The 17,074-nt window shown below is 52.8% G+C and overlaps 1 protein-coding gene across 4 annotated transcripts; it reads right to left on the minus strand.

The window, feature by feature from the left end:
• Positions 1-1,948: 1,948 nt before the first annotated feature.
• On the minus strand, positions 1,949-16,070 carry Rgs14 (regulator of G-protein signaling 14). Of its 4 annotated transcripts, NM_053764.2 has the most exons (16): positions 15,986-16,070; positions 15,569-15,792; positions 9,059-9,080; positions 8,631-8,809; positions 8,227-8,319; positions 8,000-8,143; positions 7,558-7,701; positions 7,327-7,429; positions 6,934-7,046; positions 5,972-6,175; positions 4,164-4,240; positions 3,840-3,966; positions 3,667-3,748; positions 3,512-3,558; positions 3,316-3,430; positions 1,986-3,083 (listed from the first exon to the last, which is right to left on the minus strand). In NM_053764.2, exons 2-16 carry the CDS (start codon positions 15,611-15,613, stop codon positions 2,944-2,946), a joined length of 1,635 nt encoding a protein of 544 aa, NP_446216.1. In that variant the 5' UTR covers positions 15,614-15,792; positions 15,986-16,070; the 3' UTR covers positions 1,986-2,943. The 4 variants fall into 4 exon arrangements, with proteins under 4 accessions (XP_063132089.1, XP_038951215.1, XP_063132090.1 ...); XM_063276019.1 differs by lacking the exon at positions 15,986-16,070 and having other exon boundaries at positions 1,949-3,083; positions 15,569-15,795; XM_039095287.1 differs by lacking the exon at positions 15,986-16,070 and having other exon boundaries at positions 1,949-3,083; positions 8,777-8,809.
• Positions 16,071-17,074: the final 1,004 nt, after the last annotated feature.

Below are 17,074 nucleotides of genomic sequence, written 5' to 3' on the forward strand. Positions count from 1 at the left end.
GAAGCCATCTGTGGCAGTTTGAATATGTTTGGCCCAGGGAGTGGCACTATTTGGAGGTGTAGCCTTCTTGGAGGAAGTGTGTCATTGTGGGCACAGGCTTTAAGACACTTGTAGTCCTAGCAGCCTGAAAGCCAGTCTTCTCTTGTTTACCTTTGGGTGACGATGTAGAACTCTTAGCTCCTCCAGCCCCCTGTCTGTCTAGATACTGCCGTGCTCCCACCCTGATGATAATGGTCTGAACCTCTGAACCTGTAAACCAACCCTAGTTAAGTGTTGTCCTTTGTAAGAGTTGCTGAGGGGTTGGGGATTTAGCTCAGTGGTAGAGCGCTTACCTAGCAAGCACAAGGCCCTGGGTTTGGTCCCCAGCTCCAAAAAAAAAAAAAAAAAAAAGTTGCAAAGTCATGGTCTTTGTTCAGAGCAGTCAAACTCTAACCAAGACACCGTCATTCCTTCAGGATACTAACTTCCCAGTGTAGCTGATTAAATGACCCATGTCCCTGGGGGATCTCTGGGGAAATTGTTCTTCGTTCTTAGGATATTGGTGGGCACTGTGTACATTTCTCCCAGGAAAGCTGTTTTAGCAAGAGGAATCTCTCTCCCTCTCCCACTCCTCACACCACACATATCCTAGCACCGCGCAGTCCCCAGATGCCTCTTGTCCCCCATGCTTCATTGAACCTATTCCCGCCTACCAAGCTGGTGAAGGAAGCAGGATTCTTGTAGTTGCAGATCTTAGAAACCCACCTCGCTGTAACACGTTCATACTTCCGGGAAGAATTTACTGGCTTGCCTAAGGTGGAAGTCAAGAAGTGGCCATTTCAGGCATGGTGAAGTGGCATGGCAGGATGGCCACCACCTCAGTCCTGCTCTCCTGTGGTGTTGCTTTCTGTGTACAAGGCCTTTGAGCAAATGCTCAGAGGTTGTAGAAAATAAGCCAATAGAATTGGGATTAAAATAAAAAGATTCATTTATTTTTACTGTATGTGTATGGGCATTTTGCTTGCATGTACATCTGGCCACCATGTGTGTACAGTATTCATGAAGTCCAGAAGAGGATATTGGGACCCCTGGAATTGCAGTTACAGATGGTTGTTAGCTGCCAAGTGGGTGCTGAGAATCTCTTTCTGGTTCTCTGTAAGAGGGGTCAGTGCTCTTTTAAAAGATTTATTTATTTTATGTATGTGAGTACACTGTAGCTGTCTTGAGACACACCAGAAGAGAACATCAGATTCCATTACAGACGGATGTGAGCCACCATGTGTTTGCTGGGAATTGAACTCAGGACCTCTGGAAGAGCAGGCAATGCACTTCTTAACCACTGAGCCACCTCTCTAGCCCCCAGAGGGTTAGGATTCTTATCAGAATAGCTTTAGACACAACCTCTGAGCCAAACTCTGCCCATGGGGAATGGAATATGTGGTTGGCCAGTCCTACAACATCAGTTTACCCCAGAAACCTAGGAGCCCATTAAACAGTCTAATAAAGTGAGGGGTTACCAGGTAACAGAAACCTGAATCCCCCCTCCCCCAGAAGAAGGCAGGGTGGGTCATCAAACCTTGTTGTTCCTGCCCACAGATTTCAGGGATGACAAGGAGCCAGTCAGATGAGCAGGGAGAGTTGGAGGGGGTCCTGGTGGAGGGATCAGTTCAGAGTCTCCTGCATGCAGAGCTCTGCCCTATTCCTTAAACCACCTAGCCCCTAGCTTCCTTCACACTTACCTCCCTAGGTGGGACCAGGTTGGGCTTCTCTCCTGGAGGCTGAGACTTTCTGAGAAGCCCTCCCTCCTTCCCTCCCTGCCTTTCCTGGCTGCCTAGAGATGGGCTACCAGCCAGCCAAGGCAGATGAGAAAAAGAATATGCAGCCCAGCCTAGTTCCACATAAAAGCTTTCCATGCATCACAAGGAGCCTTTGGTACGTAGAGATACACTGTATCGTATGTAGAGATCCATTGTGTGTATGTAGAGAAACATTTTATTGTATGTAGAGATACATTGTATCACCAACAGAAACAGAACAGAAACAAAAAGGATACATTCATCTCCCATGGACATTGTGGAGCAGCTGGGTGATGGCCAAGAACAGTAGGGGGTGGGGGGTGGCGCTCTCTCCCTCTCCATTCTGCTCCCCCCCCTCCCTGCCTTCTATATCCTATGCCTTGGGGAGAGAGATTCTGAAAACAAGAAGTGAGGAGGTATACACTAAGGTTCCCCAAAACTTCCTGGCCTGGCACAGAGGCAGTGGGGTAGTGAGACTACACAGGGCAGAGTGGCATACAAGAAAGACACCTCATGGGGTTGGGGATTTAGCTCAGTGGTAGAGCGCTTGCCTAGCAAGCGCAAGGCCCTGGGTTCGGTTCCCAGCTCCGAAAAAAAAAAGAAAAAAAAAAGACACCTCGTGGCTGAATAATAATAATTATTATTATAACAGTATCATACATCCAGGACAAACCCAGCTTCCCCAAGCCAACCATAAAATCCATATGTACAGCAGAGTCTGTGGATGGAGGGAGGGGTTGCCCAGTAGTACACCCAGGTCTTTCTTACACCAACTCTTTAAGGAGGGGCCAGCCCCTCCTTCCTGCCCCCTGCTAAAGCCTAGAACAAGTCAAGGAGGCTGACACTGCCAAAGTCACCTCTTCATGTTCAGTATGCTTATGCCAAGGGACAAGGCCCACCTCCCCTTGATGGCCTACTGTGAGGAATTGGTAGGTAAACCTATGAGAGAACAAGTAGCCACCCCTTCCTGGCCCTTTCTGTGGGCCTGCCCACAGCAGAAAGGGACCAAAGACACTCCTGGTACAGACAGGGCATGCAGCACAGACCCGTGGCATGCTTGGTTTGCCCAGGCACCATGCAGACAGCCTGGATTGTTACACAGGTGTCAGAGGACCGAGTGGATGGTGGAGTCTGAAGGGCCCTCCCTGGGCTGAATAGTTGATTCAGTCTATGGTGGAGCCTCCTGAGAACCTGGTCTTTGGGAAGGAAGCTGCAGAAATTCTGGAAGGACCAGGTCCTCTTTGCGAAGAAGTCCCCTCTGGTCATGGGCCCCGCTGCTCTGCACACGATTCAGCAGCTCCACTAGGCCTAGGGGTAGACACAGAGTCAGGGCCCATATGGCCAAAGCACCTACACCAATGTTTCTCCATTCTGCTGCCTGCTATGACCACAGCCCCCTGACCCCAGACTATCAGTATCTTCCAGTGCCAATGGCCTTTAGCCCCAGCCTTAGCTTAGGCCTCTCTGATCCTACTCACCCTCAATGATCCTCAATCCACTTCCCTCACCCCTCGAACCCCATAACTCCCATTATCCTCACCTTCAATGTCGCAGGTCTGTCGTTTCCCAGTAGAACCACTGGCATCTTCTACCGACAAACTGGAGGACAGTGGAGGAAGGTGACTGTCCTTGGTCTGGGTTCTAGGGAGGCATCCCTGCAAGAAAGTGGGGGTCAGGGACACAACTAGGAGGGGAGAAGAAGAGAGTAGAAAAGGGGCCTGGAGGCTCTCCATTACCTGGCTGCGGCAGGGAGGTATGCTGCTGGCTTCCCTTGTCTTTGCATCTATAATGGACAGCACCACTGTTGGGTTTGGTCTTCCTCTCAGAAGCCCCTCCTCCTGTGCCAGAGGCACACTGGGAAACCAAGTCCCAGGGTATAAACATCACTTACCTGGAAGAGTGTCCAAAACCAGTGTCTGTGAAGCCACTGAGCTCACTAGATTCTCCAAATCCACTAGCTGCTTCTCTCCTGGCTACAGAAAGAGGTTAAGCAGCTTGTGGGCTTGACCACAAAACCTTCCCTGCTGCTCTGACTGTCCCTTGACCCACAGTTACACCACTTACCCTGTGTAGGACCACCTGATCCAGGCTCAGGCCGTGCTTGGCCAAGATAGGCTGCAGCGCCTCCTGCAGACGCTTGGTGGGCTTAGCAGAGATCCGTACCACACGCTCCAGGCCGACCAACTCCAGCCTGCACAGGACCCTACAGCTGCAGGCTGATGGAAACCCAGACCCCCTTTCCCAAAATAAGCCCAGAGGGGACAAAGCTGAACCAGAGCATGAAACAGTTTGGGGGTGGGTGTTTAACCTAGGGGCAGAGCTCTCTGCCCAGAATGAGATCTGAGATTTGGGGACCATTAGACGGAGATGTAGGGTAAGGGCACTCACTGGAAGGTGATCCTGTTTTCCAGTCGCACTTCCTGGTCTGCCAGCACGGTGCAGTCCTGATCCAGGACCAGGGCCTTCTGCAGATGCCAGGCAGGGTCTAAGAATCCCCTCCCTCCACCCCAAACCATCCCCTGAGGACACTATCATTTCTTCCTGTGTGGTACCCTAAAGATCAGAAGGACTAACCCATGAGTAACAGAGGGCTGAAGAGGCAGATGGGGTGGGGACTAGTGAAGTTTAAGCCTGATACAACCAAGGCTAAGGGGTCTGAGGAGTGGAAGATTCCCTGGGCACGATGGCATGGTCACAACTTTATCCCCAGCACTTAGGAGGCAGAGACTAATGGAGTTTAAGGCCAGCCTGGACAACATAGTAAGTCCTAGGACAGCCAGGACCACACAGTAAGACCCTACTGGAAAAAGAAAAAAGAAAGAAAGGAGCAGAAGATGCTTGGGAATGCTGGCGGAGGCTTGGGAAAGAATCTGGTTCCGGGAAATAGAGGGATGTGGGCGTACAAATTAATGGGGACTCAGTAAGGATGAAGCTTGGGTCCGGGTTCACTGAGTGTGTGCCCTTCCTTCAGGTATGGGAAACTCACATACCTGACACATTTCCCCTCACCCCTGGCCTTTGTTAGCCCCCTGGGCCTTGTCTCTTGCCTCCTTGATGCCCAGATCTGCCCCACCCCCACCACATACATCCGACCAGAAAGATGAAAAGCATTCAGTATAGTCCCGACACACAGTAGGGATACAGACAAGCCTATTGTCTGTACCAGCACAAAACATGTAGGGCGAGAGCTTAAAAGGGAGCGTGGAGACTCTCCCAGACAGTGGGCCTGCTCTGTACCACGGGAACAGGTGGAAGGTGGGTGGCAGAGTTATATTTAGCATGCACAGAATCCCATCTGGGCTGTTGCCAGCTGTGCTGCTGGTCTAAGAAAGTGGGCAGAGCGCCTCCCATTGCTGCCCTAATACCTCCACACCCCAGGTCCTTAAGTATACCCTGCAAACACCTCCTTCCCTCCCTCTGGAGTGTCCTCTCCCTACCGTCCCCCCAGACAAACTGCTCTCTGCCTTCCTTAGCTGCTGCTTCTCTCCAAGTCCTCTGACCAGACACACCACCTTCCCCGGAAGGGACTCTCTGGAGGTTTTCACTCGCCTCTCGCCTGGCTTGCCTGCAGCCTGGACTAGCAGAACACAGCCTCCGAGCCAGTTCACTTCATATACATTGGCTGCCTCTTGGGGCTTGAATGACTTCCTGTCACTTCCCCTGGAGCAGCGTTGCTCCCCCTGGAACCCGCTGACATGGTGGCACCCTCTTATAGGGTGGCTTGAAAACGTTTCCCTAGACCTTGAAGCTTAATGCTCATTTGTGCTCATGGAAGCGTTCGGGGATTAGGCTCAGAGATACTTCTGGTCGCAGAGGCGAGGAAATTGCCCATTCGTAACCTTAGGGCTGGGTCTGTGGGGATGTCAGTGTGAACTGTGGGGGGTGGAGGACCCTCTCCCTAGTTTTACCTCCTGGAAGCCGTCAGAGTAGGGTGGTGGGGGAAGCTGGGAGCCGAGATGATGGGGTGGGTTTGTGTGCGAGTGAGATTTTTGTGGGATATGGGCACGTGTCTGAGAATGAATGAGGACTTAATACTGGGACCCATGCAGACTTGGACACAGGAGTAGGAATAAGGTACACGAACAAGGTAGGAAGGTGTTAGTAATAGAGAGTGCATTTAGAATGGGGGGTGGGGCAGAGGATTAGGAAAAGAACTATGTCATGATCAGAAAGGAAGCAAGAGTTGGGGCTCGCACCTGTTCTTTGCCCACCAGGTAGACCTTAATGTCAGGTAGAGAGAGGCCTCTCTTCTCACAGATGCCTGCCAGCATGTCACGGATGGTGAGGCCAGGTCGAGCCAGGGCCAAGGAGGCCGTGCCATCAGGTAGATACACGCAGCAGTACTTCCCGGGCCGGCTTTCGCTCTCACCCTCTCCACTTCCAAGGCTCTTTCGGTGGCTCTGGTTGTGAGCGAGAACAGAATATACACGTGAAGGCATGCTGGGACACTCGCGTGTACACTTGGAAACAGGCGAAGACGTGTCTTGCTCCAGAAACACGTGTCCACTCAAATATCCACTCAGCCAAGGCATGGTGGCACATGACTTTAATCCTAGTACTTGGAAGCAAAGGCAGGCAGATCTCTGAGTTCAAAACATGCCTGGCTTACAGAGTGAGTTCCAGGACAGCGAGGGCTACCCAGATAAACCCTATCTCAAAAAACAAAAACAAGGGGTTGGGGATTTAGCTCAGTGGTAGAGCGCTTGCCTAGCAAGTGCAAGGCCCTGGGTTCGGTCCCCAGCTTCGAAAAACAAACAAACAAACAAACAAAAAAACAAAAAATAAAATAAAACAAAAAGCAACAGCAAGAAGCAAAAGAAACAACAAACAAATCAACCCCCCCCCCAAAAAAAAAAACAACACGCTCAAAAAACCCCAAAAACATTTGGACACTTAGAGACAGCTCCCTAACTAGCCACACACACACAGGTTGCGCCGAGGCCCCCACGCATGCGCACATCTCCTAGCTGAGGATATGCCTCCATAGTATGTACAGAGAGCACTGTGTCTGGCACAGAGAGAAAGGGAGGATCAGGCGATGGCTCTGTGGCACAAGCGAGGAGTGGAAGCGTAGTTGTCCACTGTGAATGCTGGGAACTCATGAAGAGAACTAGCAGTGGTCCTAACCAGACGACACCTTCTCTCAAAGGCCACTCACCTCGGATTTGCTGCTCACAAAGGCAAGGAAGCCCAGGTCCAGACTCGCGGAAGAATTCAGGGATCCCTGAGACTCTCGTCGCAGGGCCGAATTCACAGCTCCACCCGGCATCTCTAAGGGAAAGTCAGCAATGAAGAGGCTTGCTTTCTCTCACCATCGCTCTGACAGGGCCCTCCCTTTTGATGGGCCCTGTTTGAAGCCATCCCTTGAGGACTTAAAGCGTGTAGGTCCCTGGGTATGTTTCTGTGTAGCCTCCTGGAGAAGCTAGGCATTCTCAAGAACCTACGTTTGGGGGTTTGGGTTTTGCCTTATTGCAGACTGGGTCAGGTAGGAAGAAAGGGGCGTTCCCAACATTCCTGGCCACACCGTTCTAGGACCAGGTTCTGATCTCACCTCTACGAAAGGACTTGCGGAGAGGGCGGCCCTCAGCAAGCGGCAGCTGCCCCAACTCTTCCACACCGAGCGGCAGTGACTTTCCAGGCTTCAGCTTTGGCTTCTGGGGATACAGGGAAGACTCTGGTGCGGAGCAGCGCCCCAGTCCCACAAACGTATCTAGGTCTGGGGAAGACCCTTCATGGGACTGTTCACAGCCCTCGCCCCGCCTCTTGCCACCCCTGTCCGCACCTTCCTCGCAGTGTCCGGGCTCCCGAGGTGTGAGGATCCAGGTTCCCGCAGGGGGCGTCCCTCGGCCTCGGCCAGCAGGCACTCTTGGTACAGCGGGGATTTGACGAAGCGCGCGTAGCTGTCGAACTTCATCAAATTGAAGATCTGCTCGGCCAGCGGGCGTGAGTGGCGATTGGCACCAGGAGAGGACAGTGGAGGGCTGGACGTTCTGCCTGTACCTCTCCTAGCCAGTCCAAGTAGGGGAAGCCCCAAATCCTGCCTTCCCAAAGCCGATCATTTTCCTGGAGTCTGAGACCCGCCCCTACTCTTGACCCTGCCCCAACCCATCCTTCACTGCTTTTGCCCCTTCCCCTCAGACTCAGACTCTGCCCCTGAATCTGGTCCTTTTGAGTGGTCCATTGGTGTCCCTTCTCTGCCTGTCCTTGCCTCCTGGCCCCCTCACCTGAAGCTGCTGTGCTCGGAACATATCGGGCCTGGGCTGGGCCAGCACCTCCTCACTAAGCCAGGCCTGTCGGTCGATGTTCACTGGGCTCAGTGCCTGGCTGGACAGGAACTCATGGTAGATGTTGTGGGCCTCCTGAGCTAGCTGGAGGATGAGGGACCCAAAGAGGTTAGGGGGGCATGCCCCCGGCCCTAGCCCCCACCCGTCCGTCCCAGTTTTCTCTCCACCTGTTTGGTGTCGCTGGCTGGGATCTGTTGGAAACGCTCGCAGGCTTGCCAGAAAGTTACATTCTCGGCGCTGAATTCCTTCTTCAGGAACTCCTGGCGTGAGGAGAAGGGGAAGGAAGGCCTTCAGACACAGGCTGATTCAGGGACATGTTCTAAGACTGGGACAGACACGGAGGCCAAAAGACCAGACAGACAGACAGATGGTGCTGGGATACCGGAAGAAAAGAAACAGATGAGGACAAGAAGGGAGAGTTCCCAGCTTGGTGATGAGGGAAAGAGTGCCAAAGACAGGGACCACAGAAGCAGCACTCTGGCCAACCTGAAGCCTTGTCTATGTCCTCTCCAGCACCCCCTTCCTGCAGTGGCACCTGCCCTCCCCCATTGCATCCCACCCCAGGGCTTACAGTGAAGTAAGCCAGACCCCGTGGGTCTTGCAGCAGCCGCTCAAAGGACTGGGCCCAGCTGGCCACAGGCTGCTCATCAGTGGAGAAGGGGCTGCTGGGGCCACTGGGGAGGCTGTGGATGCTGAGGGAGCTGCCTCTGCCCTCACCCTGGGCCTGGGAACCTGATGTGCTGGTCAGTTCTGCAGAGAGATGAACAAGTTAGGGTGAGCCCTTCTCCTTCCTCAGCCTGTGGCCCAGTCCCCCTTGCAGGCAGGCATCTACTCTGCAGGTCTGATTACCTCAGAGATCAACAAGTGGCTGGGAGTGTCGTCGTCCCCCCCCCCCCGGCCCCCCGACTTCCACCTCCCTGTACCTCCCTCTCTCTTTGCCTCCCTCCCCCTCCCCGCTTCTTCCCTCCTTCCCAGATCCACACATCTGTTACTACTCACCTCCATCAGAGACAGCCAGGACCTAGGAGAGACCCAAAGTAGATCAGAGTAGAGCCCCACAAAGCCCTGTGAGATGTTTTAAGGAGCCACACCAGGCAGACCCTCAGAGAGCTGGGACTGTGTTCTCTCCCTAGAGAGTAAAGCTGACTGGCTCCAGATAGTCATCACTGCCTAGGGACCAACCGCTGTGTGCTGGGACTTACTCAGGGTGCTTTCTAGCGGCCCCTGGTTCCCTTCTCTCTCTCTCTCAGCCCCTGCTGGGTGAGCCCAGGTGTGCTTGGGCTTCAACGGTTCTTCTTCCAGTGGTACTGTCTGTAAGGATTTGGACCCAGCAGCCCACTTGCGACATCCATCTTGTGTTTGAGGGAGGAGAGATGTTTCCGTAGCGAGTGATCTCATCCCACCCTCCCGTGGGCACGGCATGGGACACTGGCTTTATGGCACAGAGCAGAGTCCCTCAGACTTTAGTGGAGTGGCCAGGAGGGGTCCACCCTGACATTCAGATTTAGTAGATCCAGGATGGGGCTTGAAGATCTCCATTTCTCACAGGCTTCTGGGTAATTCTGGTGCTGGTCCAAGGAGCCACGATGGGAGCACTGTCATTCACACCAACTCCGTTCATTCTCTCCTACGATGCATTCTAACCCCGGCTTCTCTAGGAATCTGAGTCAAACGGAACTTCCCACCATCACCTTGAAGGGGTTCTTGCAATGGTTTCTCTTGGTTCCCTTCCTGCCTCTCCAGAAGTCTCCTGGCTCCTCTGTAGACCCCTACCCATGCAGGGTGGGCCATCCCCTCTTCTGGTTCTGTTCTGGGCCACACTCAGCCAGCTCCTGGCCCATACCTGTCTCCCTATGTTCAAACTCAGCCAGTCTCCAATGGGCACTCCTCCATCCCCACCGTGAAGGTTCTGAAATAGTTTTGAACCCTATCTTTTTTCTATCACGTAGACTCCTGCACCTCTGACTTCCTTTACCTCCTATATTCCACTAGGCCCTGTCATAGAAACCCCTGGTGTGCCCCTTTTCTCATCCTACTGGAAGCAAGCGTGGGAAACCTTCCCCCCCATTGCTCTCCACTCTCCACTCCTACCCTCAGAGCACCTGGTCATGTGGAAGGCAGGACTGGCTTGCAGGTATTGTAGAGTATGATTTGGCCTCCGGGGAAAAATGTTTAAAGGGGCCTCATATGTTTAAAAATTAAGAGGGTCCACAGGGTCCATTTCCTTCTCCCGAGCATCTTCTCAGAGTAGCATCCAAGGGACTCTGGGGCCAGTCTGATACATCTATGTTCTTTGGAAGCAGTGGGAAGCAATCGATGCCCAGACTGCTTGGATTCAAACTTTGCGCTCTGCGACCTTGGGAAGAGTACTCAGGAGTGTTTTTACCTTAGTCCATGCTCTCTAAAAGTTGAGCAAACAGTGACCCCGAAAAGGACTGCTTCATTCGAGTGAGTTAAACACACAGAGGGAGCTTGACAACATTTCGTGGGGTCTAGTCAATATTCTAGAACATTACAGACACCGTTGCTGCATCGATACCCATGGTCCCATGCTGCCAGGTGTTTGGGTTTGTTACCGAGCTGGAGGGCAAAGGGCACAATCGTCTGAACTCTTGAGATGAAGGTTCAAATCCTAGCTCTGCATTTTTTTTTTGTTTTTGTTTTTGTTTTACAACCTTGCATGGGGGTTGAGCAAGAGAGAAAGTTTGCAATTACCTGAGCTGGGTGTGGAACCGGCTCCCCAACTCTTCCCTCCCACCTCCCCACACTGTGTCTCACACTCCTCCGGATGCCTCTCATCGTTAGAGCCATGTCTCCTTCCAAGGTCTTCACCTCTCTCAGCTAAGGGAAGCACATCCTGATTCCTAGGGTGGGAGATCCTTCACCACGCCTGAGGTCCCTAGGCAGCCTGCTATTTTCTTCCCCAACACCTGCCTGCACCCCACTGCTGTCTTCCTCCCCCAGCTGCTACAGACCTGCAGCTGTGGAGCTTCAGAGCGGTCCTCCCCCCTCTCTGGTGCAGGTCCCCCTCTCTGTGCACTGCCTTAGCCTCTCCAAGGATCCTCACTAGGGTTTGGTTTGGCTCTCAGGGGTTTTATTTCTATGTCCTCTTTAATTAACTATGTCCTGGAGTGGGGCTGGCTTTAGGTGGTTTTCTCCAAGCCTTTCCCTCCCCACTGTTCCACCCTGGACTCAATTCCTTGCCTGCCTCAGTAGGATTACTGTTGCCAAGTTACAGCTACACCCTACCTGTACCTGACTAATGAGCCCCTCCAACAGCATTTGCCTCCTCCTCGCTTCCACCCTACACTTTATCAAACTTCTATTTTCCCCCACACCCCTGCTTCCTGTTTTGCTGTTTCCTTTGCCCAAGTACCTGCTTCTATACCCCTGGCACTGCTCCTGGATCCCTACCTATCATCAGCTGTCCCCAAATGCTGGTCTTCACATCCCCCTTACGTCTACTCATGCCTGGACCTCTCGTGCCTGCAGCCTGGTAGCTCCTGGAGGGCAGGTCTTGTTGGGAAGGAGTCTATCTGAAATCCCTGCCCCAGGGGTGCCCTCTTTGACCCTATGCTTAAACAGTCTTTCTTGACTAAGCTGGCTGGCCCAGGTGCCAGGCTCTCAGATCAAGCTTCTTTTGTTGAAAATGCAACTGGGACAGAACTGGAAGAGGGACAGGAATATTGAGCTGACAGGAGCGGGAGAATGAAGCCCAATTCCTGCCCTGTCATTTGAGAATCTGAAATAACTGGCATTACTTGATCCCATTTCCCCCAGTGGAGCGCTAGGTGCAGATTCCCAGCCTCTGGGGGCTGCTGGAAGTGGTGGGGGACAACCGTAGTCAGAGCACAGCTGCAGCTGTGACTTACACAGGCTACGAGGCATGGAGAAGTTGGGTTCAGCAGTGACCCCAATTCTTACCTCTGCTGGATGAGCCCTGTTGAGTGAATGGAGGAAAAGAGGAAGAAAGGACTAGGAAGGGTGTGGTGGCGGGTGACACTCCCAACCCTTAGCGGGGCTCTGGCTTTAATTTGTCATGCTTGGTTCTTAGGAAGTGGCTCTAAAGGAGCTTCTGGTACCTGAGGACGCTGGGGGTGGGGGGACCTCAAGTTTCCTGATGCAGCTGTTGTTATAAGCAACCCGTAGCCTTACGCCACACTCAACACCTCTGCCCCCTGCAGCAGATCTTATTGTCCGTGTTTTACAGGCAAGGGACCTGAGGCCCAGACCAGTTATACAGTTGAGAGGGGACAGAGGTAATAGTCCGTGCCAAGCTTGCCTGTCAGTGATGGAATCTGAAGACTTCACCAGGTTTCCCCGTGTTGCTTCCAGATACATATTTGAAACAGGGTCTCCCTCTGTACCCCTGGCTGGCCTGGCACCCCCTCTGTAGCCCTGGTTGGCCTGGCATCCCCTTTGTACCCCTGGTTGGCTTAGCACTCTCTATGTAGCCCTGGCTGGCCTGGTACCCCCTTTGTAGCCCTGGTTGGCTTAGCACTCTCTATGTAGCCCTGGCTGGCCTGGTACCCCCTTTGTAGCCCTGGTTGGCTTAGCACTCTCTATGTAGCCCTGGCTGGCCTTTAGTCTCCAAAGGATCCACCTGCTTCTGCCTTCAGAGCTTTGGGATTACAGGCGTAAGTCACTGCACCCAGCCTGACCACCTCTCTTATAGATAAGAGAGCTTGGAGGTCCAGGGCTTGTAGCCCTTGGGCACAGATGAGTGAGGTCTCCATTGGTAAGGTCTAGGGACTCCTCTTGAGCTGTGTCCCTAGAGGATTCAGACGAGAGCAATCAACTCTAGATAGATACCCCAGGCTTTCACTGTCCTTTATCACAACTCTTCCTCAAATCAGACCTTTATTCCAGCACTCTCACCCGTGTCTCTGTTGCCTTTTCAGAGCTGATCACATGACCTGAGGTCTCATCTCACTCTATGGATGTGCATACAACCCTAGGTGCCTGATCCCCTCTCCTTGAGCCAGCTCCATAGAGCTTTCTCCAAGACATGGCCTTTCTATAACATACCCCTGACCTGCCATCCCTGACCCTGAGTAGCACACCAGGAACTCAGAGGCACATGGGCTTCTCTTAGGTCTCTTTGCCAGAGTATGTAGGGGGACCAACTCTGCGTTTCCAGAAAGAGCTATGATTCTTTTCTTCCAATTAGGAAGTTAAACTCACAGACTCCCTTGGGGCATAGCCCTCCACCATCCCTGTGCGTTTTCCTGTGTGCAAATATCCCTCGGGGCCGTTCCCTCTCTAGCTTGCATGTGCTTTAAGGACCGTCTTCTACCGAGTTGGATGTTAGTGGAGAAGATAGTTTCCCTTGCCAGATTCTTCTCCGGCTTTCTCCACCTCTCACCTATGGCTCCTCCCAAAACCAGAAGTGTTTTCCAGTGCTCTTCACTCATGTCTCTCATGCCTGGCTAAATGGTGCTAACTGGGGACTGGGACCTGGGTCTTCCGTGCTCAGGGTAGGACCACCCAGAGAAGCCCCTGAGGGACTGTTTGAATGACTGTGCAAACCAAGTGGCAGCTGGTACCGAGTGACGATTTCTCTGGGAGGGGGTTAGGAGCCTCTCTAAGTGACAGCTGATTGCCAGAAGGATGAGGCTCATGATTGACACTGCCTCGGCAAGGAACGGTGGGGGATGGGGAGGAGCCAGAGCCGGACAGTGCTGGGGGACTCAAGGGGTGTGTGTGTGCAAATGGCGACCCTTCTGCTCAACAGCATATCGACAGTATATCCCCTGAGCCTCCCCCGTTTGATAACAGCTGGACACTTCACCCACAGGCCCCTCTCCATTCACATCTACACCAAAGTCATCAGTGCCTGTCTTCTCATCCCTGCCCCAGCCAAGTATGGCCTCACAAAGCCGCCCACTGTCCAGTAAGTAGACATCTGTGAATCATGAGGTCTCAAGGGCCATACAGAGGACTCAGAACTTATCCAAACAAACATATGTGACAATCACTGAGAGGATCTGGGGCAGCTGTGGGCTTGGCAGGATCCAGCCTGTACTGTCCTCTTTACTCTGAATGACTTTTGGATAGAGAAGCCATGGGCTGACACAGGAGGGACAGGCTGGGTCTGTCTCCAGCCCTCTCAGCTGGCGGGTAGTTCTGGGTTCTGTCCCAGAAGCATCAATCCAGCTATTCTTTTGTGGAGGGCCTGGGCTATTTCTCCTTGGGCCCATGGCCAAGTCACCTAGAGAGGAGCAAGCTAAGTGCCATGCCCACCCAGGGTGGGTGCAAGGGAGGTGGGCTCTCCACGGACTTTCTGAGTTGGGTTGGTGGTAGAGGAAGTAGGGTGGGGGCTGAGCTAACTTTTGGAATCGGTCTCCCTTCCACCCAAACAGCATGGTGCTGGCAGTCAGGGGCTTCTGAGCGAGATATGAGAACTAATCTTAGGAACTGTAAAGCAGAGGCAAGAACTGTTTGGTGAGGTAGAAGATTCTTAAAGAGGGGACGGAAAGACAGGGGCTATTGGGATGACCCTTCTGTGGCCTTTGCAAAGCTTCAAAGGTCTCATATTCATTTTGCCACTCAGCAAACAGGACATTGATCCATTTCTATTTCATTTTAAAGATGACAAAACAGGATAGGATCTTTCTTGGGAAAAGACAACAGAGCTAGAATTGGGTCCCAGGTCACTTTGGATCCACTGGCTTTGTCCCATGGTTCTAGGCTGGAGCCTTAGAATAGGGGCTACCAGGACAGTGTTTGGTCTCCCTGGAGTTTTTTAGTGACCCTGGTAGGTGAGCCAGGTCCCTGAGGAGAAAAGGGAGGCTCAACACAGCCTGCCCCATTTGGTGAATGAATGAAGAGACAGAAACTCCAGGACAGCTCTAGTCAGGAGTTAAACAGCCTAGAGAGGGTGTAAGGGGATAGGGCTGCAAGCAGGGCATCCTAGCCTAAGTTGCACATCCCTCCCCCTTCCTGGAAGCTAGGAATAGAACGGACAAAGCTGATATTCCCATCCTGCCCTTACCGACCCATCCTAGGCTGCCAAAGAGCATTAGTTCAGACAGGCCGCCTCTGGAGCAGGTTGATGTAGTGACCCAGCAAGGGCTGCTCTTCAAACCCTATCTTGGGCACTTAGAGCATGAGGTGAAGAGAGGAGGGCTGAGGGCCAGAGATATAGGATTTGAGAAGTTGTAGGAGTGACCAGGGAGCAACAGGACCACTGGATCTCCGTGCTATCAGCTCCAGTGATCCCAGCAACAGATGAGGGGAGCAGGAGTTCAACCTGCATGTGGAACCAGAGACCTATGCCCGCTGTGCTCTGGGCTATTCCCCGGGGTTGCACCAGACTCCTAGTGGGGCATTGGAAGGGTCCTGGGGTGACAGCACCAGGTCTGACTGCCAGCAGCTGTCTGTACCCAACTTCTCCAGCCTTCTGGTAGCCCCTGTGGCTCCTCGGCAACCTGCCGGGTGTGCCTCCTGGACTCCACCCTGGGTGTGCCCACCCCTTCCTTGTGGCTCTGGCTCGGAGCCCACACTCACCATGCGCCCGTTGGGGACACCCAAGTGCTTGGGCTTCCCTGGCATGCCTCCGTTGCTCACAGGTCCCCTCCACGGGGGGCCACCCACCACAAGGATTGTGGAAACACCGACCAGCACTCTCAGGGTGGCGGGCAAGCAGTGGAGAGAGCTCGCTCTGCTCCTCCGGGCCCTTACATCCTGAAACACCAGCTCACTACCTCTTTTCTCTGCCACAGGAAGTGTCTCTATAGAAACCAAACCACAGAAAGAAGCAAGGTCTAAGAGAGCGAATGCCTCTTCCTACTCTCTCTCTCTCTCTCTCTCACACACACACACACACACACACACACACACACACACACACACACACACGTTCACGCACACACACAGATGCCGCCAACGCACCCTCGGTTGCACCCCATGCGAGCACCAACTCACAGCAGGAGCCTCCTTGTGCCCAGCGAGGAGCCTGGAGTCTGGCTCAGTCTGAAGGCTCCAAGGATGTGTCAGCACACAGAAGTGCATGCTCAGACGACTAGGCACTTGTGGCACAGGTCGTCTGGTGGGGGTTTCCATGGACACGGGACATGTGCACTGGGTCCTAGGCATTCGAGTACGTGCTTCATTCAGTACTCGTTTACCTACTACGTCCCAGGCATGTGCATGCTTAGCACCCCTGGCTCAGACCCTTTGCACGGGGAGAGACTGCTATCCACAGGCTGTCATCTGATGGCCAGGTGAGCTAAGAGGTGAACGCATTGCATGTGTGACCGTGCACGTGGGCACGCTGTGTCATGGACACACCTGAATCTTCAGACATATACATGGGAAGCTGTATGTGGTACCACATGTATATAATGCTAGCACTTGGGAGGCAGAGGCAGGGAAAACATAGTTTGAGGTCAGACTTAGTTCCATGAGATCTAATCTGTACCTGTATCTGTATCTGTATCTGTATCTATATCTATATATAAATAAGGTAGATAGTGCATAGTGCCTTGGATGGGTGCATATGACAGGCATACCTATGTGTAGGCCTATGTGTAGTCACACCCAGGGACCAGGCATGCACACATGCACTGAAGGGTAGGAGAGTGGATTGGGCACATCCAAACCAAAGAGGTTCATTAAGCCATACTCATGGGGCTGGAGAGATGGCTCAGTGGTTAAGAGCACCGACTGCTCTTCCAGAGGTCCTGAGTTCAATTCCCAGCAACCACATGGTGGCTCACAATCATCTGTAATGGGATCTGATGCCCTCTTCTGCTGTGTCTGAAGACAGCTACAGTGTACTCATATACAAAATAAATAAATCTTTTTTTTTAAAAAAAAAAGCCATACTCATGTAGAAAGCCCACCTTCCTGCAGAACTGTCTTAGCTCAGACTCTATAAGAAAAATACCGTGTCCAAGAGGCAGGTGGAGCTCTCAATTCAAGGCCAGCCTCATCTACAAAGCCAGCCAGGACTACATAATGATACCCTGTCAACAAACAAAGAAATGAAAACACACTGGTCTAGAGGGATGG

This window comes from Rattus norvegicus, chromosome 17, assembly GCF_036323735.1.
Source record: "Rattus norvegicus strain BN/NHsdMcwi chromosome 17, GRCr8, whole genome shotgun sequence".
NCBI lineage: Eukaryota > Metazoa > Chordata > Mammalia > Rodentia > Muridae > Rattus > Rattus norvegicus.